The 19,982-nt window shown below is 49.6% G+C and overlaps 9 protein-coding genes across 9 annotated transcripts; 5 read left to right on the top strand and 4 right to left on the bottom strand.

The window, feature by feature from the left end:
- Positions 1–754: 754 nt before the first annotated feature.
- N7468_001663 (exosome non-catalytic core subunit CSL4) lies at positions 755–1,474 on the bottom strand (the record flags this gene model as incomplete). Its single annotated transcript, XM_058470960.1, has 1 exon — positions 755–1,474. The coding sequence occupies one exon, from the start codon at positions 1,472–1,474 to the stop codon at positions 755–757; it is 720 nt and encodes a 239-aa protein (XP_058334101.1).
- Positions 1,475–1,965: 491 nt separating this feature from the next.
- vac8 (protein anchor VAC8) lies at positions 1,966–4,019 on the bottom strand (the record flags this gene model as incomplete). Its single annotated transcript, XM_058470961.1, has 6 exons — positions 1,966–2,297; positions 2,355–3,104; positions 3,159–3,404; positions 3,456–3,569; positions 3,627–3,797; positions 3,851–4,019. The coding sequence occupies 6 exons, from the start codon at positions 4,017–4,019 to the stop codon at positions 1,966–1,968; spliced, it is 1,782 nt and encodes a 593-aa protein (XP_058334102.1).
- Positions 4,020–5,750: 1,731 nt separating this feature from the next.
- N7468_001665 (FHA domain protein) lies at positions 5,751–7,502 on the top strand (the record flags this gene model as incomplete). The annotated part of the gene is made up of 4 exons (XM_058470962.1): positions 5,751–5,817; positions 5,847–6,735; positions 6,800–6,896; positions 6,948–7,502. 4 exons carry the CDS (start codon positions 5,751–5,753, stop codon positions 7,500–7,502), a joined length of 1,608 nt encoding a protein of 535 aa, XP_058334103.1.
- A 546-nt stretch (positions 7,503–8,048) lies between these two features.
- Positions 8,049–8,297, top strand: N7468_001666 (uncharacterized protein; the record flags this gene model as incomplete). The annotated part of the gene is made up of 1 exon (XM_058470963.1): positions 8,049–8,297. The coding sequence occupies one exon, from the start codon at positions 8,049–8,051 to the stop codon at positions 8,295–8,297; it is 249 nt and encodes an 82-aa protein (XP_058334104.1).
- A 1,283-nt stretch (positions 8,298–9,580) lies between these two features.
- On the top strand, positions 9,581–11,019 carry N7468_001667 (bestrophin family protein; the record flags this gene model as incomplete). The annotated part of the gene is made up of 4 exons (XM_058470964.1): positions 9,581–9,702; positions 9,767–9,908; positions 9,980–10,536; positions 10,629–11,019. The coding sequence occupies 4 exons, from the start codon at positions 9,581–9,583 to the stop codon at positions 11,017–11,019; spliced, it is 1,212 nt and encodes a 403-aa protein (XP_058334105.1).
- Positions 11,020–11,187: 168 nt separating this feature from the next.
- N7468_001668 (uncharacterized protein) lies at positions 11,188–12,618 on the bottom strand (the record flags this gene model as incomplete). The annotated part of the gene is made up of 7 exons (XM_058470965.1): positions 11,188–11,404; positions 11,465–11,619; positions 11,679–11,846; positions 11,898–11,942; positions 12,071–12,217; positions 12,267–12,413; positions 12,475–12,618. The coding sequence occupies 7 exons, from the start codon at positions 12,616–12,618 to the stop codon at positions 11,188–11,190; spliced, it is 1,023 nt and encodes a 340-aa protein (XP_058334106.1).
- A 259-nt stretch (positions 12,619–12,877) lies between these two features.
- Positions 12,878–15,701, top strand: vp16 (tethering complex subunit VPS16; the record flags this gene model as incomplete). Its single annotated transcript, XM_058470966.1, has 7 exons — positions 12,878–13,022; positions 13,090–13,193; positions 13,251–13,379; positions 13,431–13,924; positions 13,979–14,073; positions 14,124–15,394; positions 15,453–15,701. The coding sequence occupies 7 exons, from the start codon at positions 12,878–12,880 to the stop codon at positions 15,699–15,701; spliced, it is 2,487 nt and encodes an 828-aa protein (XP_058334107.1).
- A 39-nt stretch (positions 15,702–15,740) lies between these two features.
- N7468_001670 (Alb1 domain-containing protein) lies at positions 15,741–16,383 on the bottom strand (the record flags this gene model as incomplete). Its single annotated transcript, XM_058470967.1, has 3 exons — positions 15,741–15,953; positions 16,017–16,222; positions 16,368–16,383. The coding sequence occupies 3 exons, from the start codon at positions 16,381–16,383 to the stop codon at positions 15,741–15,743; spliced, it is 435 nt and encodes a 144-aa protein (XP_058334108.1).
- A 255-nt stretch (positions 16,384–16,638) lies between these two features.
- N7468_001671 (ubiquitin-specific protease UBP1) lies at positions 16,639–18,705 on the top strand (the record flags this gene model as incomplete). The annotated part of the gene is made up of 1 exon (XM_058470968.1): positions 16,639–18,705. One exon carries the CDS (start codon positions 16,639–16,641, stop codon positions 18,703–18,705), a length of 2,067 nt encoding a protein of 688 aa, XP_058334109.1.
- Between the last annotated feature and the right edge of the window lie 1,277 nt (positions 18,706–19,982).

A 19,982-nucleotide genomic window follows, 5' to 3' on the forward strand; every position in this document is an offset into this window, starting at 1 on the left:
AAATGGGTTGGTTCTTGCTTTCATGCCTTTTTCTCGTTGATTATTACAAGGAGTTATCTTTCAATGGGAATCAAGTACAATGACTAGTAAGGGGCGGGCCTAATGAAGCGAGTTATGTAACAGCCCCGAGATCATCTTTCCGGCCACAAGATACAGACAGGGAAGTAGTAAAAGAGGGGGTTCGCAGGGATTGAGAGTCCTCTGCGCGAATCCAAAGATTCCTTTGATCTGCCTCCATTGACAAACACAGCCCGACATGGATAGGTCTCGACCGTGTATACTAAGGAGGGGTGTCTTTACACAAGACATGTGCTGGTAGCACATGTGTCAACGCCGTTGATCAAGAAAAATGACGCTAGTAGCTTGTGGGGTGCGCAATCGAATAATTTTCATTTTCTGAACTGAATGGGTATCACGTATGTCTGCGGAGCAGGTAGCGGGGTTCCACTGGAGCGTGGGTACACTTGAGTCATGGGCCAAGTGTAAATAGGCAAAATGCCGAATCGTGGCAACCATACCTAAGTATGGGTGCTATTAATAGCTGAAACTCACTTCAAAGGACAGGAGATGTTCGTGGTCTCTGGTATTGAAAATGCGAGGTGTTTTGCCAACTGAGAATTATGGCGCGATCCATATTGGAGTTGTACCTTATTGACCAATGTGTGAATAGCAGCCCTGTTCTTGTTAGGGTATCATCACGGCAGTTGTTGACGAATATTGTCTTATGCACAGTCACAGGCGAACAGTTGAGTCCTCAGAATGGCCTGGCGACCTTCCGTGGCTCCCCGACACCAGTGACCGGGTCTCTCATCTCCTTCCAGCTAGCAGGGAACATCATGTTGCCAGCATCGCTGCGGGCCATAACAACGCCGAGGTCATTGCGAGCTGTGGTGAGGTAGTAGAAGCTCTGATCGCCTAGAGAAATGACAGAACCACGAACGATATCGCCGACACGGAACATCTCGTCCATGACGACACGATCCTTCTCGACAGCCCGCACATCCTCTTTACGGATCAGCGCCTGGAAACGCAATTCATCGGTATTGCTGTGGTTCTCTGGGTTCGCTGCCGAAGTCAGGATAGAGGCAACGTTATCATTGTCTGAAGCAGACTTTGATGGATCTGAGTTCGCGGCTGACTCGTCAAGCACGACTAGGATAGAGACTGTCGCCTGTCGCTTTTGCACGCGTGTGACTCGGGCAAGGACGATGGAGTCGATCGCAGGAAGAGTGTTGTAGCGCGGTTTTTGGGAAGTTCCAGATAAAGTTCCACGGGAGGGGGCAGGAATTACTCGAGAGACCCGGAGCGTTGATTTGCTTTGGGTCTTTGGTGGTGCAGGATCGACAACAACGGGACCAGCAATTGAGGCGTAAATGTTGGCTTGTTGGATGTGTGTGCCTGGTCCAGCTGCATATGCAGCTACGGAGCCAAGACGCTGGCCTGGAATCGCCACCGATGGGAGAGAAGTGGCCATTGTAGAAGGAAGCCCTTGGGCGTCGTTGAAGAGCTGGAGGTAAAGGCTGGAGCTCCTGGACCTTCTTTTTTTTCAGCGGAAGAAGAGCGGGCCCGGAAGTAGGTTTCCCCGCCCATAGTACTACGAGTCCGCCCAGGAGGTCGACTCCCATTAACTTCAACTCCTGGATTGCCTAAGTTGGCTCATTCACCCGATGAATACGGTGCACCGAAGACCAATTAATTATGAAAGGTCACTTCTAGCATGGATACAAGACAACCATGTATGCGTAGGAACAGGGAATCAAGAGACACACCGACCCAAATACATAGACATTGAAGAAACAGGGAACAAAGAGACAAAAGACTCCGAATACCCGCTGACAGAACCCGTTGCAACGGTACATAATGCCCAAGCTAACACCCGAGGGAAAAGAGGAAGAGAAAAGATAAGCGTCAGAGCGGAGGGAAATAGGACCGAAATACCATTGCGCAGCAACAAGGTTGGAGCCTTTATGCCTCCACAAGAGTTTGTTTTGGACCAACCCCAAGAAGCTCCAGGCACCGGCGTGCGAGCGCAACGACTTCGCCTTCCCCGTCGTCAACTTCTTCATCGTCAGATTCAATGTTTTTGTCAGAAATGGATTTGACCATCTGTACAATGTCCTCTGACTTATGGATAAGCCCGATGAGAGCTTTGTCTTCGGATTCTAGAAGCTGTAGAAGAGTCCAGATGGCAATGTGCTGGAAAGTTGGATCGCCACTAGCGAGGAATCGCTGCAGGTAACCGTGGATACCGCCATTCGGATCTGACCAATTACGGACGAAGATAGAATAGTCACCCACTTAGAATGATTGTTAGTGCAATGTCAATATTGTAAAGTTAACAGCAGGTGACTCACCTTTGGATGAGAGATTGCCCAGAGCAGCTGCGCTGTTCCCTTGCACCTCAATGCTTTCTGAGCTAGTAAGAGGAATCAGGACATCAAAGACGCCGAGTTGGAGAAGGTGGGGTTTCAGCTCATCACTGAGAGCCAGTACAGCGACAGCAGCAGTCATCTCTGACTGGACAGTGAGCGGAACCCGGAGAACCAGGTCCTTGCATTTCTGTACAGCACCGGCCTGCAAGACAAGTTCTTTGTTGCGGTCGGAGCTGGCGGCAAGATTGCGGAGCGTAGAGATGGCGTGGCACTGAATTTCCTCGTTGTCGGTGGTTCCGAGGAGATCCACGAGAGGTTTCAGGAAGCCGGCCTCAATGATAGGCGATTCGTTGAGAGGGTGGATAGAAATATTGCGAATGCAGGCAACAGCGGAGAGAATGAGGGGAAGGTAGGAAGACTGGAGGAGTCGAAGCAGGGGAGATAGACCCTTGGCACGAACAATCTCCAGCTGATATTTTTCATCTGAAGCAAGATTGCGCAAAGCTAAAGCAGCTTGGCATTGTACTCTGGGCGTTGACGAGTCCATAAGGTGGACTAACGACTGAACGAGACGGGATTCCGTCTGAGCGAGACGCTTTCGATTGGTCGAATCGACGGCAATGTTGCTAAGGGCTGTTGTGCAATAATACTGCACATCGACATCGGCGGATGAGAGGAGGTGAACAAGAACGGGGATGGCACCGGCGTTGACGAGCTGTTGGCGGTTATCGACTGGAGGGTTCTGGTTAGCCAACGGTTGGGGGATATAAGTACAGAGTGACATACCAGAATGGGTCATATTGAGAAGAGCGCCCGTTGCATTACGCTGGACACGCATATCCTTTGCTTTCGCGAGTCGGATTAGCGGACCCAGTGCGCCCGAGCGCGCGATTTTCGCCTTGTTCTCCTCGTGCGTAGCCAAGTTCGTGATACATCCCACCGCATTACATTGCACCTCGACATTGGGCGACATCATCTGGCGGATCAGAGGGGCCAGCCCTCCAAGCGAAACTATCAAGACTTTGTTCTCGCCTATATCAAGTTGTCAGAAAGCGCGAAGCAGTTTAATCCGGGGAAACGAACCGTTGACAGCTAAGTTGCCCAAGGCGGCGCTGGCAGCTCGCTGAACTTCAATATCAGAGCTCTGGAGCAGGTACAGGATGGGCTCCAGTGTATCACGATCAACCTCTCGCACATCTACGAAGTGAACACATGTTAGTGAAGGGATCCATGACAACGGTCATCCATACGCACCATTTTCGGTGATTTCGGCAAAGGTCAGGCTTGCGCTCCGTTGTAGATCAATATTCTCCGAATACACCAGGGTACACAAGGCTCTTAGTGGCTCTCCAGTAAAGAAGTCGGTTTCAGCGCGCTGATACGAGGGCGATGTGTTAGCTTCCAGACGAAAGTATTGTCTCAGGACTTTCCGGTCGGGGGTTTCTTATCCACATGACTGATGGATAGAGACGGCTCACATTTTGCTAAGAATCCCAGAACATCCGATACAGCTTCTCGTTCGTTATCTGCGAGCGCCGTTTCATAAATGCCATCCCTCGAGCGGCCAGCCCCGAGACAGTCAGTAATATGACACCATCGGTCGAAGCCCGACAGGCACGACAGGCAGGTGTTCACGATTCCACTCATGCCTCCTCAACCCGCCACCGGGCGCACACTGAGATCGAGAAAGAGGTTATCAACCAAATTTTTGCGGGGAAGGTCGGGGGTTGACGGGGAAGAGGCTGGACTGGGGAGCATGCGCAAGCTTTTTTCGGGGGGAGGTTGAGACAGGAAGGAAGAGAGGGGAACACAGGCCCTGGCGCGTGACTAGGTCTCAACGAAGATGGGCAAGGCGGGACGAGCGATGTAGATGGAATAAATGTGGTAGGAGATCAGAAGCAAAAGTAGGGAAGGAGGGGGGGGGGGAAAAGAAGAGAGGACGAGGTTGCAGGAGCTGTCACTAGTGTGCCCCCTCAGATCCGATACACGCGGAACCTCATAACTGCCTCGATTGCATATGACAGGGTGATCTTATCCGGCGACGCAGGAAATGCAGAGCGCAGAAAGCAGAAAGCCCCAAAAAATGAGCTGGAAAGACTGATATTCTTATCTCGAACCGGACCTTAATGCCTTCCAGGATTGCAATGCGGGTTCCACGATAACAAGCTCCAGCAGCGCATCATCCCGCGGCAGCTGCAACCAATCCGCGCCTGCAGGAATTTGTTCGCGCTTTCAAGTGCTATTGATTGATCTACAGACCTATTTACGGATAGAACGAGAAGAGAATTAGCAGGAAGAGCCCCTCCTATCCATGCTATCCATGCTGGTATGATACCCATTGTCTATATCTCTATTTGATCTTCACATTCAATGAAGTGTTTCCCAGCCTCCCGCATTCGCCGTCGATGGGGTCCGTGCAGCTCCAGGATCCAATGACGTCCGGCCTGCCATCGCGGGAGAGCGCCTTGTGATGGGGACACACTGAGCCCCAAAGTGACGCAGATGATCACCAGATTGTCCGCGTGAAGTAACTAGACAATATAGTGCGGTCTTAGATCGGATACCACCATCTGAGAGCTTGGGAGTCTTTCGAGTTTCTTCTCGTCAAGTTGGATGGATTCTTCAAGTGTATATCCCCAGTATTTAACTTTGCCGCATTCTCCTAGCGCAAGAATCACTGGCAGAGAGACACGGGATCTGCCCCCGCAAAGCGCAAAGGCACCTGAAGCTACCTTAAGCGACAGGTTATACAGGGCTCCAGTCTCATCTAACAGGCGCTTGAGTAAATCCCAGAGGACCGAAGGGGAAGAAAAAGGGCACAGTGGGTTTGCTGAAGATAAAGACTACCTAGGTAACTCGTTAGTTATGGACACCAAGTCTTAGTTAAGACGGTCTGGAAGTACCTTATGACCAACCTGAAGGTACTAGTGGCAATGGAGAGAGTGGCCCCATACATGGTCATCTGTGGTCAGCAAGTCAAAATGTAGAAAAGAGTCTTAGAGCAAAGCGGATCCCCTCCGATATTTGGTTCCTCTTCCTTTGGTTCCAGGATTCTCTTTATATCGTCACAGTCCCGGATTCGGCTTCTGGAGATTCCCTTTCTGACTCCTCGTACACTTCTTCAACTTCACGTCAATCCTCGTCTTTTTTAGCCTCGCATGAGCATGGCCTAAAAAGACAATTTTTTTTTCTCAGCCCAGTTGCAGATCTTCTTTTAGCGGCTTCCCCCTCCCAGAGTTCGGCACGTTCCCTTGGATTCCGACCATCTTGAGGTTGCCAGACCCTTAAATCCCCAATTTCTTGTTTTTCAAAATTGAACCCTTGGCCTGTTTGCTTTCCCCTCATTGACGTGCGGAGAGAAAGACGCGTGCGCACATCATGTCTGCCTCGACCGCCACCGCCTCCACTTCGCTTCCCGATGCTCCTCGCCCAGGACGGCTTCGTCGTCTGAGCCAGCTTCGAGCATACACACAGAACCTCTCATCCCCAAGTGGGCAACGGAATCGCAACGGCAGTCGTCTGTCTTGGTTGTCTTCCGGTGGTTCAGAATCACCTGGGCACTCGCCTACTGCCCATGCCCCGAATCTGAGCAGCCGCCTTTGTCCCGCTTCACTTCTGCTCCCGCCCCGAGTTCTCGTGCTCCCGAAAACCCAACTTCATCCACCGATTCTTCGCACTCCACCCCCCCTGACGAATCTGGCTCAAGCGCGCGTGTTATGGCTAGACTGAGAAGCTCCTCCGTTGTGCATGGTCGCACTCAACGCCCGGATCGAACTGCTTCTACTTCAGAACCCGTATCAGCCTCCCCAGAGCCGCCCACCCAAGCAAATCCCGACTTGACCGGTTCTACCCCAGCTGATGCTGCAACGCCTGATACCGCCGCTTCCTCCTCGTCGAAACCTAAACAGAAGGCGGTCATTCGGTTTTTCCCATACACCGATACCTACCAAAGCTCACGACCCTCGTTACCTTTCGTCCCAATCAGCCGCACACTACCCTCCGAAAGTTGCGTGATCAAAGTTGGACGTTACTCTGAGCGGGATGGCGTTCCGGTCCCAAACCCCACGGAGCCATCCGATGCACCCGTGGGCTTCAAGTCGAAGGTTGTCAGTCGTAAACATTGCGAATTTTTGTACATGAACGGGCAGTGGCACGTCAAAGATGTAGGCAGCTCGTCAGGTACCTTCTTGAATCATATGCGGCTCAGCCAACCGAACATGGCGTCCCGCCTTTACTCCATTAAGGACGGAGACATTGTGCAACTGGGAATTGACTTTCGGGGCGGCGAGGAAATGATTTTCCGCTGCGTACGTATTCGCGTCGAATGCAATCGGTCGTGGCAGCAGCAACCCAATGAGTTTAAGTATGAACCCTTCATCCCTCCTCCCCCGGAATTTGTTCCTATAACAAAACTAACGGCATTTCAGTAAAAATACCGAAAGTCTCATCAAAAATCTCGGAAAGGGCGACAACCCTGATTACTCCGGCTGCCGTGAATGCTCGATCTGCCTCGGTTCCGTTCTGGTAAGTCTCTTCTGCTTTCCTATCTGACTCTTTTAGCTAATCTTGTTCCAGCGCCCGTATCAATGCTTATTCATGGCTGCTTGTGCCCACGTTTGGCATTACAAATGCATTAGCCGCTTGCTTCATTCGCCAGATTATCCTATGTTCCAGTGCCCCAACTGTCGAGCTTTTACTGATTTGAGTGCCGAAGTTGATGATACGCCAGACCAACCAGAAATCAATGGTGAGGCTGAGAACGAGATTGAGGCGAAAGACGAGGCGTCGCCAGCATCGGTCCCCGAGCTGCCTCAAGCTGAAACACACCCTCCGGTGCATGATCTAGCCACCAACGGTGTCAACCATGAGGAACCGGATCTGGCTACCGATGTGGAAAATCTGCATTTGCAAGATGATCAAAGGCTCGATGCAGACACAGAAGACGGCCGAAATTCGGACTCCTCTGCGCCTAATACTAGTAAGGATGACCTCGTTCGCAGCGCCACAAGCAACATTCCTGGGTGGCAGTCAACTCAGCCGCTGAATGTACCTGGACCGTCCCGTCTTCGTGCTGACACCCCGGGTTTTTTCGGAAACGTCGGACGACAACCCCTTTACTCCACGAAATGACACTGGCCCCTTGGCATTCGACGGTCGCGCTGTCATGCAATGAGCCTCTATTTCGGGTTGGACATTCTGATCTAAAAAATCATTTGGTGGTATTTGCACACATTTTACATCTTTTCCTATGCTCGCATTAACCCAGCGCACCCGGTGGATGCTGATCATGAGCTACATTCTACGATGGCGTCCACAAAGTGCCCAAAATCAAGTGCTTTTGGCAAATTCAGCGTTCCGCCCTTTCCTTCTCGCATCCACCTTTGTTCGATATACCCTTCAGCAGACTAGGCTCTTTTATGATTTTCGTGGCATCTCTGGCACATCAGGCCCCTTTTTTGACTTTCCTTGCCGTCCCTTCTAGTTGAATCGCACCAGATCCGGCTTTATCATGATCTAGCATAGTCCATCTCGACCTCAAGCTATTGTTGTTTGCGTTTCTGTCTTTGCCCGCCATATGTCAGTTCAAGTTTGAATTTAATATCTCAGAATTAACAATCGTGATATAATCCACTCCACTCATTCCGGACTTAGAGTGCGCCTCATCCATCACTATCGATGCAATACCATAGACTAAATCACTACTCGGATCAGGCTCCCGAATTCTTCAAATCCTGGGAAGGTGGCTACAAATTTGAATCGCCCATGTGCGTGGAACTGTTGCCTGCAGAGGCCTTATCCAATGACGCATGCAGCGAACCTTGGAACACTTCTCAGGTTAGCCTGACTGCAACAAGTACCACGACCAAGAAATTCAAAGCCACGCGCGCCTATCCTATTGGAGTGTTTCAATCCCACAACTTCTAGCATTCATCCCCACGGCTGGTAAAGTTACAGCTGGGTGAAACTTGAGGGATTTGGATATTTGGGAAGGTAATCTTGCTCTCTTATACAAAGCTAGTGGACTCAATTTAATATGATACTGGTACCCTTCAAGAACACCGGCACTGTAAGCAATATTTTTCCGCACAGAATCTGACTACTCGACTAGTACATTCAAACCTTCAGCAAGACTGCACTTTGTGGTTGTAATATTAATTAGTATACCATTCCCTGGTTTGCGGCACCCACGCCAAGCTTCTATCAATAAACTGGAAGACCCAGGATCAAGAGCCCAAAGGGTAGGGAAACCGTTGATAGGAAGACACTCTCGTGTCTTAAGGAAATGTATTTATATAAGTTCTGAATAGGGAACTTTAGAAACGGAAAGATATTACCATCGCTACTTTAAAGTACAAGGAAGAAGGTTTGACAAAAAGAGATACTTACACAAGACCTCCGAAGCCGCATGCATTCCTACCGTTACGAAGGCGTCCACGAAGCCGCTACATAAACGACGAAAGGACGAAACGACTGAACAATACGACCACAGTGGGCGCGCATGAGGAAGAGAGGCCTTCAAAGCTACGCTAACAGTCTGCTATTAATGCAGCCCTAAAGGCCTATGTTTTGGTACCTTGATTAATTAGTAGATGATGGACGTTGTAATTCTTTACAAGTCGCAAGAAGACGAAGATCCAGATACTAGTACTATACCGAATACTATCGATCATGCTACGAAGTAGAATACATGCAAGTGAACTATGCCCATGAGCGATTCTAAGAAGTATGTGAGGAATTTGACTGGGCACTTTTTGTCCAGGCCCTGCACAGGAGGTATTGGGTGAGCGAAAGGCCTTCAAATTGTGTATGCATAGAGTGAAAAAAGACTGTTGACAGATTTTGTAGATTCTCGAGGTTGTGTCATATGAAACATATGTGGGGGGGCTTCGAAACGAGGCCGTAGGCGTGTTTACTTGGACTCGACAGATCTGAACAATAAAGTGGACTGGTTACACGACGTTGATACTGAAAAAGAAAAGAAACCACAACCAATCAAACGCAGAATCAGGTCATGACAGGTGGAGTGGATGCGAACGCCCCTGACATGTGGCTGCGTGGTGCAGCAACGATGTCAGCGTGCATAACGACGATCACTTTCCCCACCTCGACTTCATGGCGCCGGGTGGCATGTTCAGCGCTGCAGGGCTTATAAATCCCAACTTCGTCGCAGGTTATACTTCTAGATAACCTAGGAAAGCCAGTTCATCATGCCCCTGGCCTTCAGCGAACCCAGCACGCCGGTGTTGAGCCGACAAAACACCTACACTCGCCATCACTCGCGGCGCGACACACACCCGCACCTGCTATCGTCGCGTCGGAAGCCTCGAAGGTTCGCAACGACACTGGCGCCAGGAACTCCAATGTTTATTAAATTATGATACTAACACATGCAGATGGCCCTTGGTTCTTCGATTCATAAAAGGGGCTATTCATTTAGAAGTATTGGTGCCAGTCTTGCTGCACTCCCTATTCACAGCCTTCGTCGTGTACCTCGACACCTATGTCTTCGATACAGTGGGAATCCCCAACAGCATCGTAAGTTTTGGCAATATCGCCTCGGTGTTCCAAACCTCGACAAGAGAACTCACACAGCGCGACCAAAAAAGATCCCTTCCCTCTCCATCGTCGTGGGTCTGATCCTCGTCTTTCGAAACCAGACATCCTATAATCGATTCTGGGATGGTCGCAATGGAATGACCACCATGAATACATGCGTGCGCAACCTTGTACGCACTATCGCTACAAACAGCTACAGCACCACCCGAGGACCCCCAACTCCTGCTGAACGGGAAGATATCGAGCGCACTATACGCATCTTGATGGCCATTCCATTTGCAGTTAAGAACCATCTACGCGCAGAGTGGGGTGCTGCATGGGCGATAGGGGGGATCTTTGGAAATGATGTCGATGAACGAGGCACGGCTGCCTTCAACCCAGATTATGCGGGCTTGCTGCCCTCTGGGCTCCAAGGTCATGAAGATGAGGGGCTGGGCTTGCCTTTCCAGTTAACCTTCTTGGTGGACGGCTTTATCAAACGTGGTGAACAGAGGGGCTGGTATCCTGCCCCTGGCGCGAGCCAGATGCAGGCCCAGTTGAACTCGCTTCTTGATGCCTATGGACGCATGGAAACGATCAAATTGACGCCTATGCCAGTGGCCCACCTGTAAGATTGAGTTTTTTTTTGTTCCTTTTTTCTTTTTTTCTTTCTTTTTTGGATTATTTGATCTTGAGCACCGTGCTAACTCATACGCCAAGTATTCATCAAAAGCAAGTGCTTGCACTATTCGGATGTGTGCTTCCATTTGCTATGGTCGATGAAATGGGGTGGTGGGCTATCCCAATTGTCAGCTTAGTGATGTTCACACTGTATGGGATCGAAGGAATTGGTTCGCAACTGGAGGATCCATTTGGATATGACAGAAATGATATCAAGATGGATGCTTTAGTTGGCGACTCGAAGACCGAGATCGATGTTGTCTTGAGAGAGTGGCGAGCTCATTGCAAAGCCACAGATGCCATCTGGAGAACTAACCGCCAAAACCATGGGAATAGATGCCATGATGGTGAGAATAGTTTGGCCGGCGAGGAAAAGATGTTCTTGCAGCAAGATCTCTTCTTAAGAGTCAGGCCAACAAGCGCCATCTAAGCTTGAACGGTGCCTTGAAGACCAACTTTTCTCGAGAGTGCGCTATTCTCGATCTGTCCATAGATTAGACATGGCTGGTCCTGCTCTTCATCTTTGGAGTTCTTCAATTGCAAAAAAATCATTCTCTTCTCAAACGGGGTATCTTCAAACACTCATTATAGGAGCCCATCAGACTGGAGGCTCTAACGCCAAAACACCGTCCAGAATTGAGTCCGGGGTCACTTCAGCTAGAACCTGAGCAACAGCACCTATATCGCTGCCGTACTGTATGCTCCGGTCTTCCGCGGGCGTTGCGACAACGATCCGATGGCGAAACACCTTTCTTGCTGCCAGCACGACAATGGAAGGGGTCAAATAGTCAATCCCATGCAAAGGGGCAAGCATTCTATAGACATAGTTAGACGGCCAGTCGTGAATTCTTCTTTTGGTGTCGACAATATCTTACCGTGATAACTGGATAAATTGAAAGTTTGCCCTCGCAGATATGCCCCCAGCAACTGCGCGGCTCAGGCGTAGAAACACGACAATATCTTGCATGTAACGAGTCACTTCGGCGCTCGTAGTCACTGTTTCACAGGCTGTACGAAGAGCCTCAATCATCTGTGCATTATTTTTAGCCCTGGGAAAAAATTTGCGGCCATAATTAAAGGCAGCTGTACCTGTTGATCGACTTTTGGGCCTATATTTTTGGAAATGTCAGGGGTGAGCCCAGGTGTGTGAATGACTGATGAAGTGGACGCTTCTCCCTCAGAATTCCAATCGTCCTCTTCCTGGTGAGTGTATGAAGACAGGTGGTCATGGAAATGGGAGATGAAAAGATTGTCATTCTGACTATAAATTAGCTTGAATTACATAGCATTGACAGACTGGACACTCACCAAATGCGACTTGATTGGGGGGGTGTAGTTGGTCTGATTCTCGGACTACCAGGGGAATGAAAAGGAAATCCGCAGGTGCAGAGAGAGCCCCTTTCGTCGTCACAAGTTTCCTAGCTCGCATGAGCTTCAGGTCTATTAGCTGATACTCAAAAGCCGGCTCGCAGGTGTCTTACTTGTAAGAATTGGACTTGCAGATCGTCATTGCTTGAATTGAAATTTTTGGCAATGACCACGTTGACGAGATTTGGCTCATCGATTGCACTAGGAAGTGGGGATTTGCTTCCGTTTCGACGACCTGCATAGGATGAGATCATACTGGACTGGGTTTGTTAGAGAGTTGTATGCACTATGCGTTATATCCACTCATACAGATTCAGTCTTCATTCGAGGATTTGCTGGTCGGCTCAGGACTTTGCGTGCATCGACAGACAGAATGTCGTCATGTACTTCCTCGATAGAAGTAGTGGGCCAACAATCAATAATTGATGATGATAAAGCAAAAGACTCCGAGCAAATCTATAGTTGGTGTCAATGCAGCCGCTTCTCATCGAAGTATGCTTCTGTAGGTCATAGTTACCAATGCTAACCCTTTCGCGACGTCTTCAATAGATTCCATCGTAGTCTCGATCAGACAGTGTTCTCGGGCGGCTAGCGACAAAAACAAAGCCACTTCAAGATCTGATAACTGCTGTGCAGCTTCTTCAAGGCCCGAGTTATCCATCACGATCGCTATCAATGAATCTTTGATAGTGGACGTAATCTAAACGGGAAGCACGAAGGCGGAGGGGAGCGGACTGGGGCCAGGAACCATATCGACGCCTTAACGCCTGATCAAACGGGGATCGAGTATTCCAAAAATAGACTAGCGCAAATCCCCACGGACAGCAGCCGGTTCACTTGATCCAATCCCAACTCATCAACACAAGATATCCGGCTGGACGGTCTCTCCAGGCCATCGTTTATGATCATCCCTATTCGGAATGGCCCCTTCAAACCCGCTCGCCAACTGGGAAAAAGTCGGCGATAGCTTTTACCGCAAAATCACCGTATATGACGCCGTCTTTGACGATGAAGTTGAGTTAGAGAACTACATTGTCGCGGGCGCACCATATGGTGGGACTATTGGTACGGCCTACCCAGAGCTGTAGTGTCGCTGTTAAATAATTCAGAGCTAACAAGGAACTCATTGCAGCGCTGTATCGTGACGAAACGAAGCCTGTGAGGCTACGCGATTCCCAGAGCCGATCGAATATTGACATATATTCATACTCTGGGAAGCTGATCAATCGAATCCATGTACGCTTCACCCTCTGTTTTACAATTAACTTTACACATCGACTGACCATCCACCAGTGGGAGCAAGCCACAATCAGGGGTCTCGGCTGGTCCGATAAAGAGGAACTCCTAGTGGTCGCCGAAGACGGGACCGTTCGCCGCTACTTTGGCCTAGATGGCGAATTCACCTCCTTCTCTCTCGGGAATGTAAGTTTCAATATTAGCGAAGTCCAAGTCTACAGGCTAACATACGTTCAGGGCGCGGAAGAATACGGTGTCAGGGCCTGCCAATTCTGGGCTTCGGGACTGGTAGCTTTGCTTTCAAATAACCAGCTGATTGCTGTCTCCAAATATGACGAGCCACGCCCAAAACTGCTCGCCCCTTGTCCAGAGGGAGAAGTTTCTTCATGGGCCTTGATCTCACCGACTCATACTCTCTCGCGCTCCGTGGAGGTCCTTCTAGCGGTTGACAAGACAGTGTTCCTAATTGACTCTACAGATGCTGAAGATAAAATCCTACAAGATGGCCCATTCAAACACGTAGGTGTGTCTCCAACTGGTCGTTTCATCGCTCTTTATACCAGCGAAGGAAAGCTTTGGGTAGTTAGCAATGACTTCCAAAATAAACTCTGTGAATACGATTCGAAGGCACGGGTGCCACCTAGCTCCGTGAATTGGTGTGGCGATGAAGCCGTTGTCCTCGCATGGGAAGACGAGATTCACCTTGTTGGGCCTAGTGGTGCCGCATCCAAGTAAGTGGCCTTAGTGTTTTCTTGAACGACTTCGAGATGATTGACATCCCACAGATATTACTACGACGGCCGTGTCCACGTAATACCGGAATTTGATGGAGTACATCTTCTCACAAATGATAGCTGCGAGTTCCTCCACAAGGTTGATGGTGAGTACATCTGAGCACCCCGAAAGAGATAATTGCCTTAACATAAGCAGGCACCACCGAGGAAATCTTCCGCCTTGGGGCTTCGTCTCCCTCTTCAGTCCTACTTGATTCAGTAGAGCAGATGGAGAAGAAGTCGCCCAAGGCAGACGAAAATATACAACGTATTCGTTCCAGCCTCCCTGCAGCGGTGGACACATGCATTAAGGCTGCTGGTCATGAATTCGACAGCTATTGGCAGAAGAGACTCCTGAAAGCTGCTTCGTTCGGGAAATCAGTACTTGAGCTCTATAATAGCGATGAGTTTGTTGAAATGACCGAAAAACTCCGTGTCATCTCAGCAGTTCGCGACTACAAAATTGGCATCCCTATCTCATATGCACAGTACCTGCGGTTGACGCCTGAGGGTCTAGTTGAGCGCCTTACAAACCGCCATGAATATCTGCTTGCTATTAGGGTGTCTGAATACCTCCAAATTCCCGCTGACAAGATCTACGTTCACTGGGCTAGTCAAAAAGTCAGAGTGTCCACCGTAGATGATGAGGCCGTGTGCAAGCTCATTGTCCAGAGACTTGAAGGCAAGCCTGGTATTTCCTTCGAAATGATTGCTCAGACTGCCTATGATGAAGGCCGGTCGCATCTTGCAACACGGCTGTTGAATCATGAGCCTCGAGCTGGCAAACAAGTTCCACTTCTGCTGAACATGGAAGAAGATGAGCTAGCTCTGGACAAGGCGATTGAAAGTGGCGATGATGATCTGGTGAACTTTGTTCTCCTGCATCTTAAGAGCAAGATACCTCTTGCAAGCTTCTTCCGGATGATCAACACCCGCCCCATGGCTTCGGCTTTGGTGGAAGCAACTGCTCGGGACGAGGACATGGAGTTGCTGAAGGATCTCTATTACCAAGATGACCGCCCACTTGATGGATCCAATGCATTGCTAGTCGAGGCTTTAGCGGCGGACCAAGTTCAGCAGAAAATCGAGAAGCTGCAACTAGCCTCGCGGCTGTTATCTGATTCCAAGGATCCCACGGTGGTTCTCCAGCAAAAGTTGATATCGGAAGCATCTCATTTGCTCAAAGCTCAGGAAGCCCTGGACAAAGACCTGGCCGATCGCACGGAATTCTTGGGTCTTAGTTTGAACGAAACTATCTACAGGCTTATCCGAGCTGGTTACGGCAAGCGCGCCCAAAAGATGCAGGGCGAGTTTAGGATGCCCGAGAAGACCTACTGGTGGCTGAGGCTCAGAGCGTTGGTGGCCAAGCGCGACTGGGGTGAGCTAGAAGAATTAAACAAGAACAAGAAGTCGCCCATCGGTTGGGAGGTAAGAAATCGTTTCATTCAATCATTGGCTGTACGATGTGCGCTAACATAAGAACCAGCCTTTCTATAATGAAGTGCTTGGCGCTGGGAACACCAAGCTTGCTTCCTTGTTCGTCCCCAAGTGCACCAACTTGTCTGTCGCGGAGCGTATCGAAATGTGGGTCAAGTGTGGAATGATTGTCAAGGCGGGTGAAGAGGCACACAAGGCCAAAGACTTGAATACTTTGGAACTCCTCCGAAATAAAGCATCCGGGCCTGCGGCTACCGAGATTGAACGCATGATCAATCAGCTTCGGCCAAGGAAATAGGTCGCGTCAGGATCGGGTGTCGGTGGAGGTTGCTTAAGCTCAAGTAATTTGATCGTCCTCATCGATTGGGGCAGGATCTGCGACTGCAGGGATTCCTCCCGGATGGAGCCCCGTGGATGAGAAGGTAATAGGATTTTCTTTTGACTGTGTGACTGTGTCGGTCATGGCATCATCGTCTTCGTCCTCATCCTCTTCATCTTGTTGGAGAGCGGCGAACGCGGACGACTTTTTGTTCAGTTCTTCCCAATCACCCTAGGCGGAGCGTGTCAGTTAAAAAAGACAGCTTACAGGCATATTATGCATCATAGTCCATACCCTTCGTGCTTTGACGATCTTGCTGCGTGTAATGCTCTTGGCCTTCTTGATCTCGAGTTGATCCAAGACAGCCTCAGCCCTTTCCATGCCCTTCTGTTGTCGCAATCTCTGCGCCCTGGATAACTTTTGCTTTTTCTGTTTCTTTTGAATGCCAGAGCTCGCACGGTTGGCCAACACGGAGGGGCGCTGGGCTGTCGGAGATTCTGCTCGCGGGGCAGTTGTCAGGAACGGTCAACATCCAAGCTTGGGGAAGCAGCCCGGCGTGCTGCGCGAGTATTTGAATGGGCTAGCACGCTATTAGTAAAGCCGTCCTGAATTCCACATAGAGAACTGGACGGGACTTTCGCTTACCTTTGCTCTTCGCCATAGTTATGTTTTGCAATCTTAAGATCTGTGGGGAGACTGCTATCGATAAAAAAACTTTTTGCGGGGAGCGAGGAAGACATAAAGCGCAGCCTCGGACCAAACAGAGGCGTCGCTTATACCACAGGTTGTCACATTCTCCACCTCCAACTTCTTTTGCCTCGCGTCTTTCACTACTTACCCTCTGTGGGATCTCACGGCTCATGCTCAACAGGTACCTCCCCTGCTGTTGCAGCCTTACCGATTTTTTGCTTCCGCCATGAATGCTCGGCAGCGAGTCGACATTTATTCGTCCGGCCCCATCCATTACGCCAGTCAAAACAGCCACGATGAGACACTCTTCAGTCTCCTACAAAACAACCAGACGATAGCTTATGCCGGTCTTGCCGTATTCTCTATTTACATCCTCCTTGATCACTTTGGGTTTGTCCCGATTTCCCTGATCCAACTCAGCTGGGACCTTCTAGTGTTCGCAACGCCTAGTTGGATTCTTGTCGCGTTAGATACACGCATTTCGCCCTCCGGGTCCTACCCTTCGAATCCTACCGACATGAGTTTTGCGGCCAAAAATGAGGCGATGCGACGCATACTTGGCTTAGATAACAGCGTCTTCCCGTTCTTCCGACGGTCGCGCTCTTTGTCTAGTCTGGGAGGCGCGCTACTAGGAAACAACAAAGACACTACTCCACCAGGCCTGGGAAACTGGGACAACTCTTGCTATCAAAATAGCATCATCCAGGGACTTGCGTCATTGAAATCATTCGACCGATTCTTGGGGCGAAATCTCGAGCGTCTGGCAGACAAGGGCCCGTTCTCAACACACCAGGCACTCAAAGGAATAATCGACCATCTGAACAGCGGATCAAATTCCGGGCACAAACTTTGGATACCCGCGGAGCTCAAGTCGATGAGCAGTTGGCAACAGCAAGATGCGCAGGAATATTTCTCGAAGCTTGTGGACCAAATCGATGTCGAAGTACAGCAAGCCTCGCGAGGCCAAACCAGGAATATGGGTTTGAAGATGGTTGGCCGGGACGAGGACATCTTGAAAGACATCAATGACGATGGTGAGGATGACGGTTCTCCCAACGTGGTAATCAAGTCGTCCCTGCGTAATCCTCTGGAAGGCCTACTGGCGCAAAGGGTGGGCTGCATGACATGTGGTTGGACGGAAGGCCTCTCGCTCATACCTTTCAATTGCCTCACGGTACGACTTGGTGGACAATTTGAATATCACGTCCAAGAATGCCTGGATCAATACATGACTTTGGAGCCTATTGAAGGTGTGGAATGTGCCAAGTGTACGTTGTTACGAGCTAAGGACCAGCTGCATAATTTGCTTGGTGACGTTTCGCATGTCGGTTCTGCGCATGATGGGCCAAAGACCCCCGGCCTATCTGACGCTGTCCGAAAATCTGCGCTTACACGCCTAGAGGCTGTCAACACAGCCATCGAAGAAGATGATTTCGCAGAGAAAACCCTGACTGAAAAGTGTCACATTTCACCGAAGAATCGGGTGCCTTCGACTAAATCCAGGCAAGCAGTCATTGCCCGAGCTCCTCAGAGTCTTGTGGTACATGTCAACCGCAGTCTATTTGACGAGATGACTGGAATGCTCAAGAAGAACCATGCTGCTGTCAAATTTCCCAAAACCCTCGATCTAAATGATTGGTGCCTCGGAGCCAATGCTGCCGACAGATCCGGCAATTCCTTTGAACAGTGGGTTATGGATCCTTCGGAATCTATGCTTCCTCAGCCTGCACACGCCATCCGTCTACCAAGCAGGCATTATGAACTTCGGGCCATCATCACACACTATGGTCGACACGAAAACGGGCATTACATTTGCTACCGCAAATACCAAACCGACGAGTTCCCAGCTTCTGTCCCAGAAGAGGTCCTTCAGGCTGAAGGGGATAAAGAGAAAACAGAACGCTGGTTTCGGCTCAGCGATGACGATGTGCAAATGGTCAGCGAAGGACACGCCATGTCCCAGGGCGGCGTGTTTATGCTCTTCTATGAAGCTGTTGACAGCCCTGCCCCGCAAATTCAAGACCTTCCCGATCCAGAGCCTGTCGCTGTGGATGAACCCGCGGGGTCTGTTTCTAACTACACTTTCTCAGAAAACATGTCCACGGCATCCGCAGTCACAGACGCCGAATCCGACACATCGCACGCGACCAGTGTATCCGCCCCAGATCAGGGTTCCCCCATACCCGAGGAGATCAAACCAATCGTGCCTCCTATATCTTTCGGCCCAATTGAGGCTCAACCGCAGCACTCCCCTGACGAGTTTGGCTCTCCGTCGATGGTCGCAGCACAGTAAACCAACTGACTGTCTGGGCTGCTTGGCTGATGTTTCTCCCTGTCCCTTTTCACCATTATGCTATCTATTGGCTGTTGCATGATAATGATACCCGAGACATTCAATCTACCATTTCAGGCGTTTATTCGGGGACTGGAATAAGTCCATTTTTGTCATTAATAATATATCATCACCGTGACATGGAGACCAACTTCATCGCATTGGGTCGGAGCTTGGTGAATACCAATCCAAGTCATTGTAACTTTTTTCCCTGCAGAAATGGATTAATTTCTTATACAGACACTTCTTAAGATCTGTCTCAAATCATATTTCGTATACAATGTCCTGCTATGCAATTTCCATGTACAGGCTTCGGCAGTATTGCACCCCTATACATTGGTATCCATCCACTCCGCCCTTTTATACCGTCCTCCCAGGCTCTCGCATGTACATCATTCCGTGAGAGGTGTTGGGCAAACACTTCATACATATAAGATACTCTCTGGGCGAGGATGGTTACAACGAATCAAAAAAAGTACCAGTTGGAAGATCGCCGCAATAGGTTGCAAATACCACTTAAAGGCTAGATGACTTCTCTATTGGTTTAACGCCCATTTCGATACTCTTGTTCCATCCTGATACCATCTGTTTTATTGTACTCGGAAGAATTGATTCCAGCCCTTCCGGTATATACAAGCCTTCCTACACTCTCTTTCTAATTTGCTCCTTTTTGACCTCTTTCCACCATAATCTCGCTCTCCCGTCATTACTCTTCCTTATCTCTACTCTCGCCATAAGCCTGGTTCATAACGACCCACCCTTCTTACTGTCCTTTCTCATCATATTTCTCACTCTCCACTACTCCTCCTCCTCCTCCTCCTCCTCTTCTTCTTCACCATCTCTCTCTAATACCATCGACATCCTTCAGTGCAAATCCTTGTGAGTCTGACTTTGTGTGACTTCTGCTCAATTCCTACCAGCTTGTCACTGTCCGAAGACCCATTGTGCCTCATCCTTCCCTTCTATCCAGACTTAACTGCAATTGGTCCGCTTCAATTCCAAACGGGAGCCCTTAAATCCACCCTTTTGTTGCTGTTTGCACTTTTGACTCACTAACCTTTGCTCACCACAGACCCTCATTCCTTCTTCATCAATTTACCCAGTGATCTATCAATCACGAGAGTACTCCTTTATAGTGGTTATGGCTCCCACCGACAAAAATATCTCTCCGAAAAGGGGGGATGTGTCTCTTCCTGACTTGGAGCATATAAAGTTATCCGAACCAGAAAAAGGTATCA

The sequence above is a fragment of the Penicillium chermesinum genome, assembly GCF_028974085.1.
Source record: "Penicillium chermesinum strain IBT 19713 chromosome Unknown utg000002l:1.0-5270490.0:1.0-5274688.0, whole genome shotgun sequence".
Taxonomy (NCBI): Eukaryota; Fungi; Ascomycota; class Eurotiomycetes; order Eurotiales; family Aspergillaceae; genus Penicillium; species Penicillium chermesinum.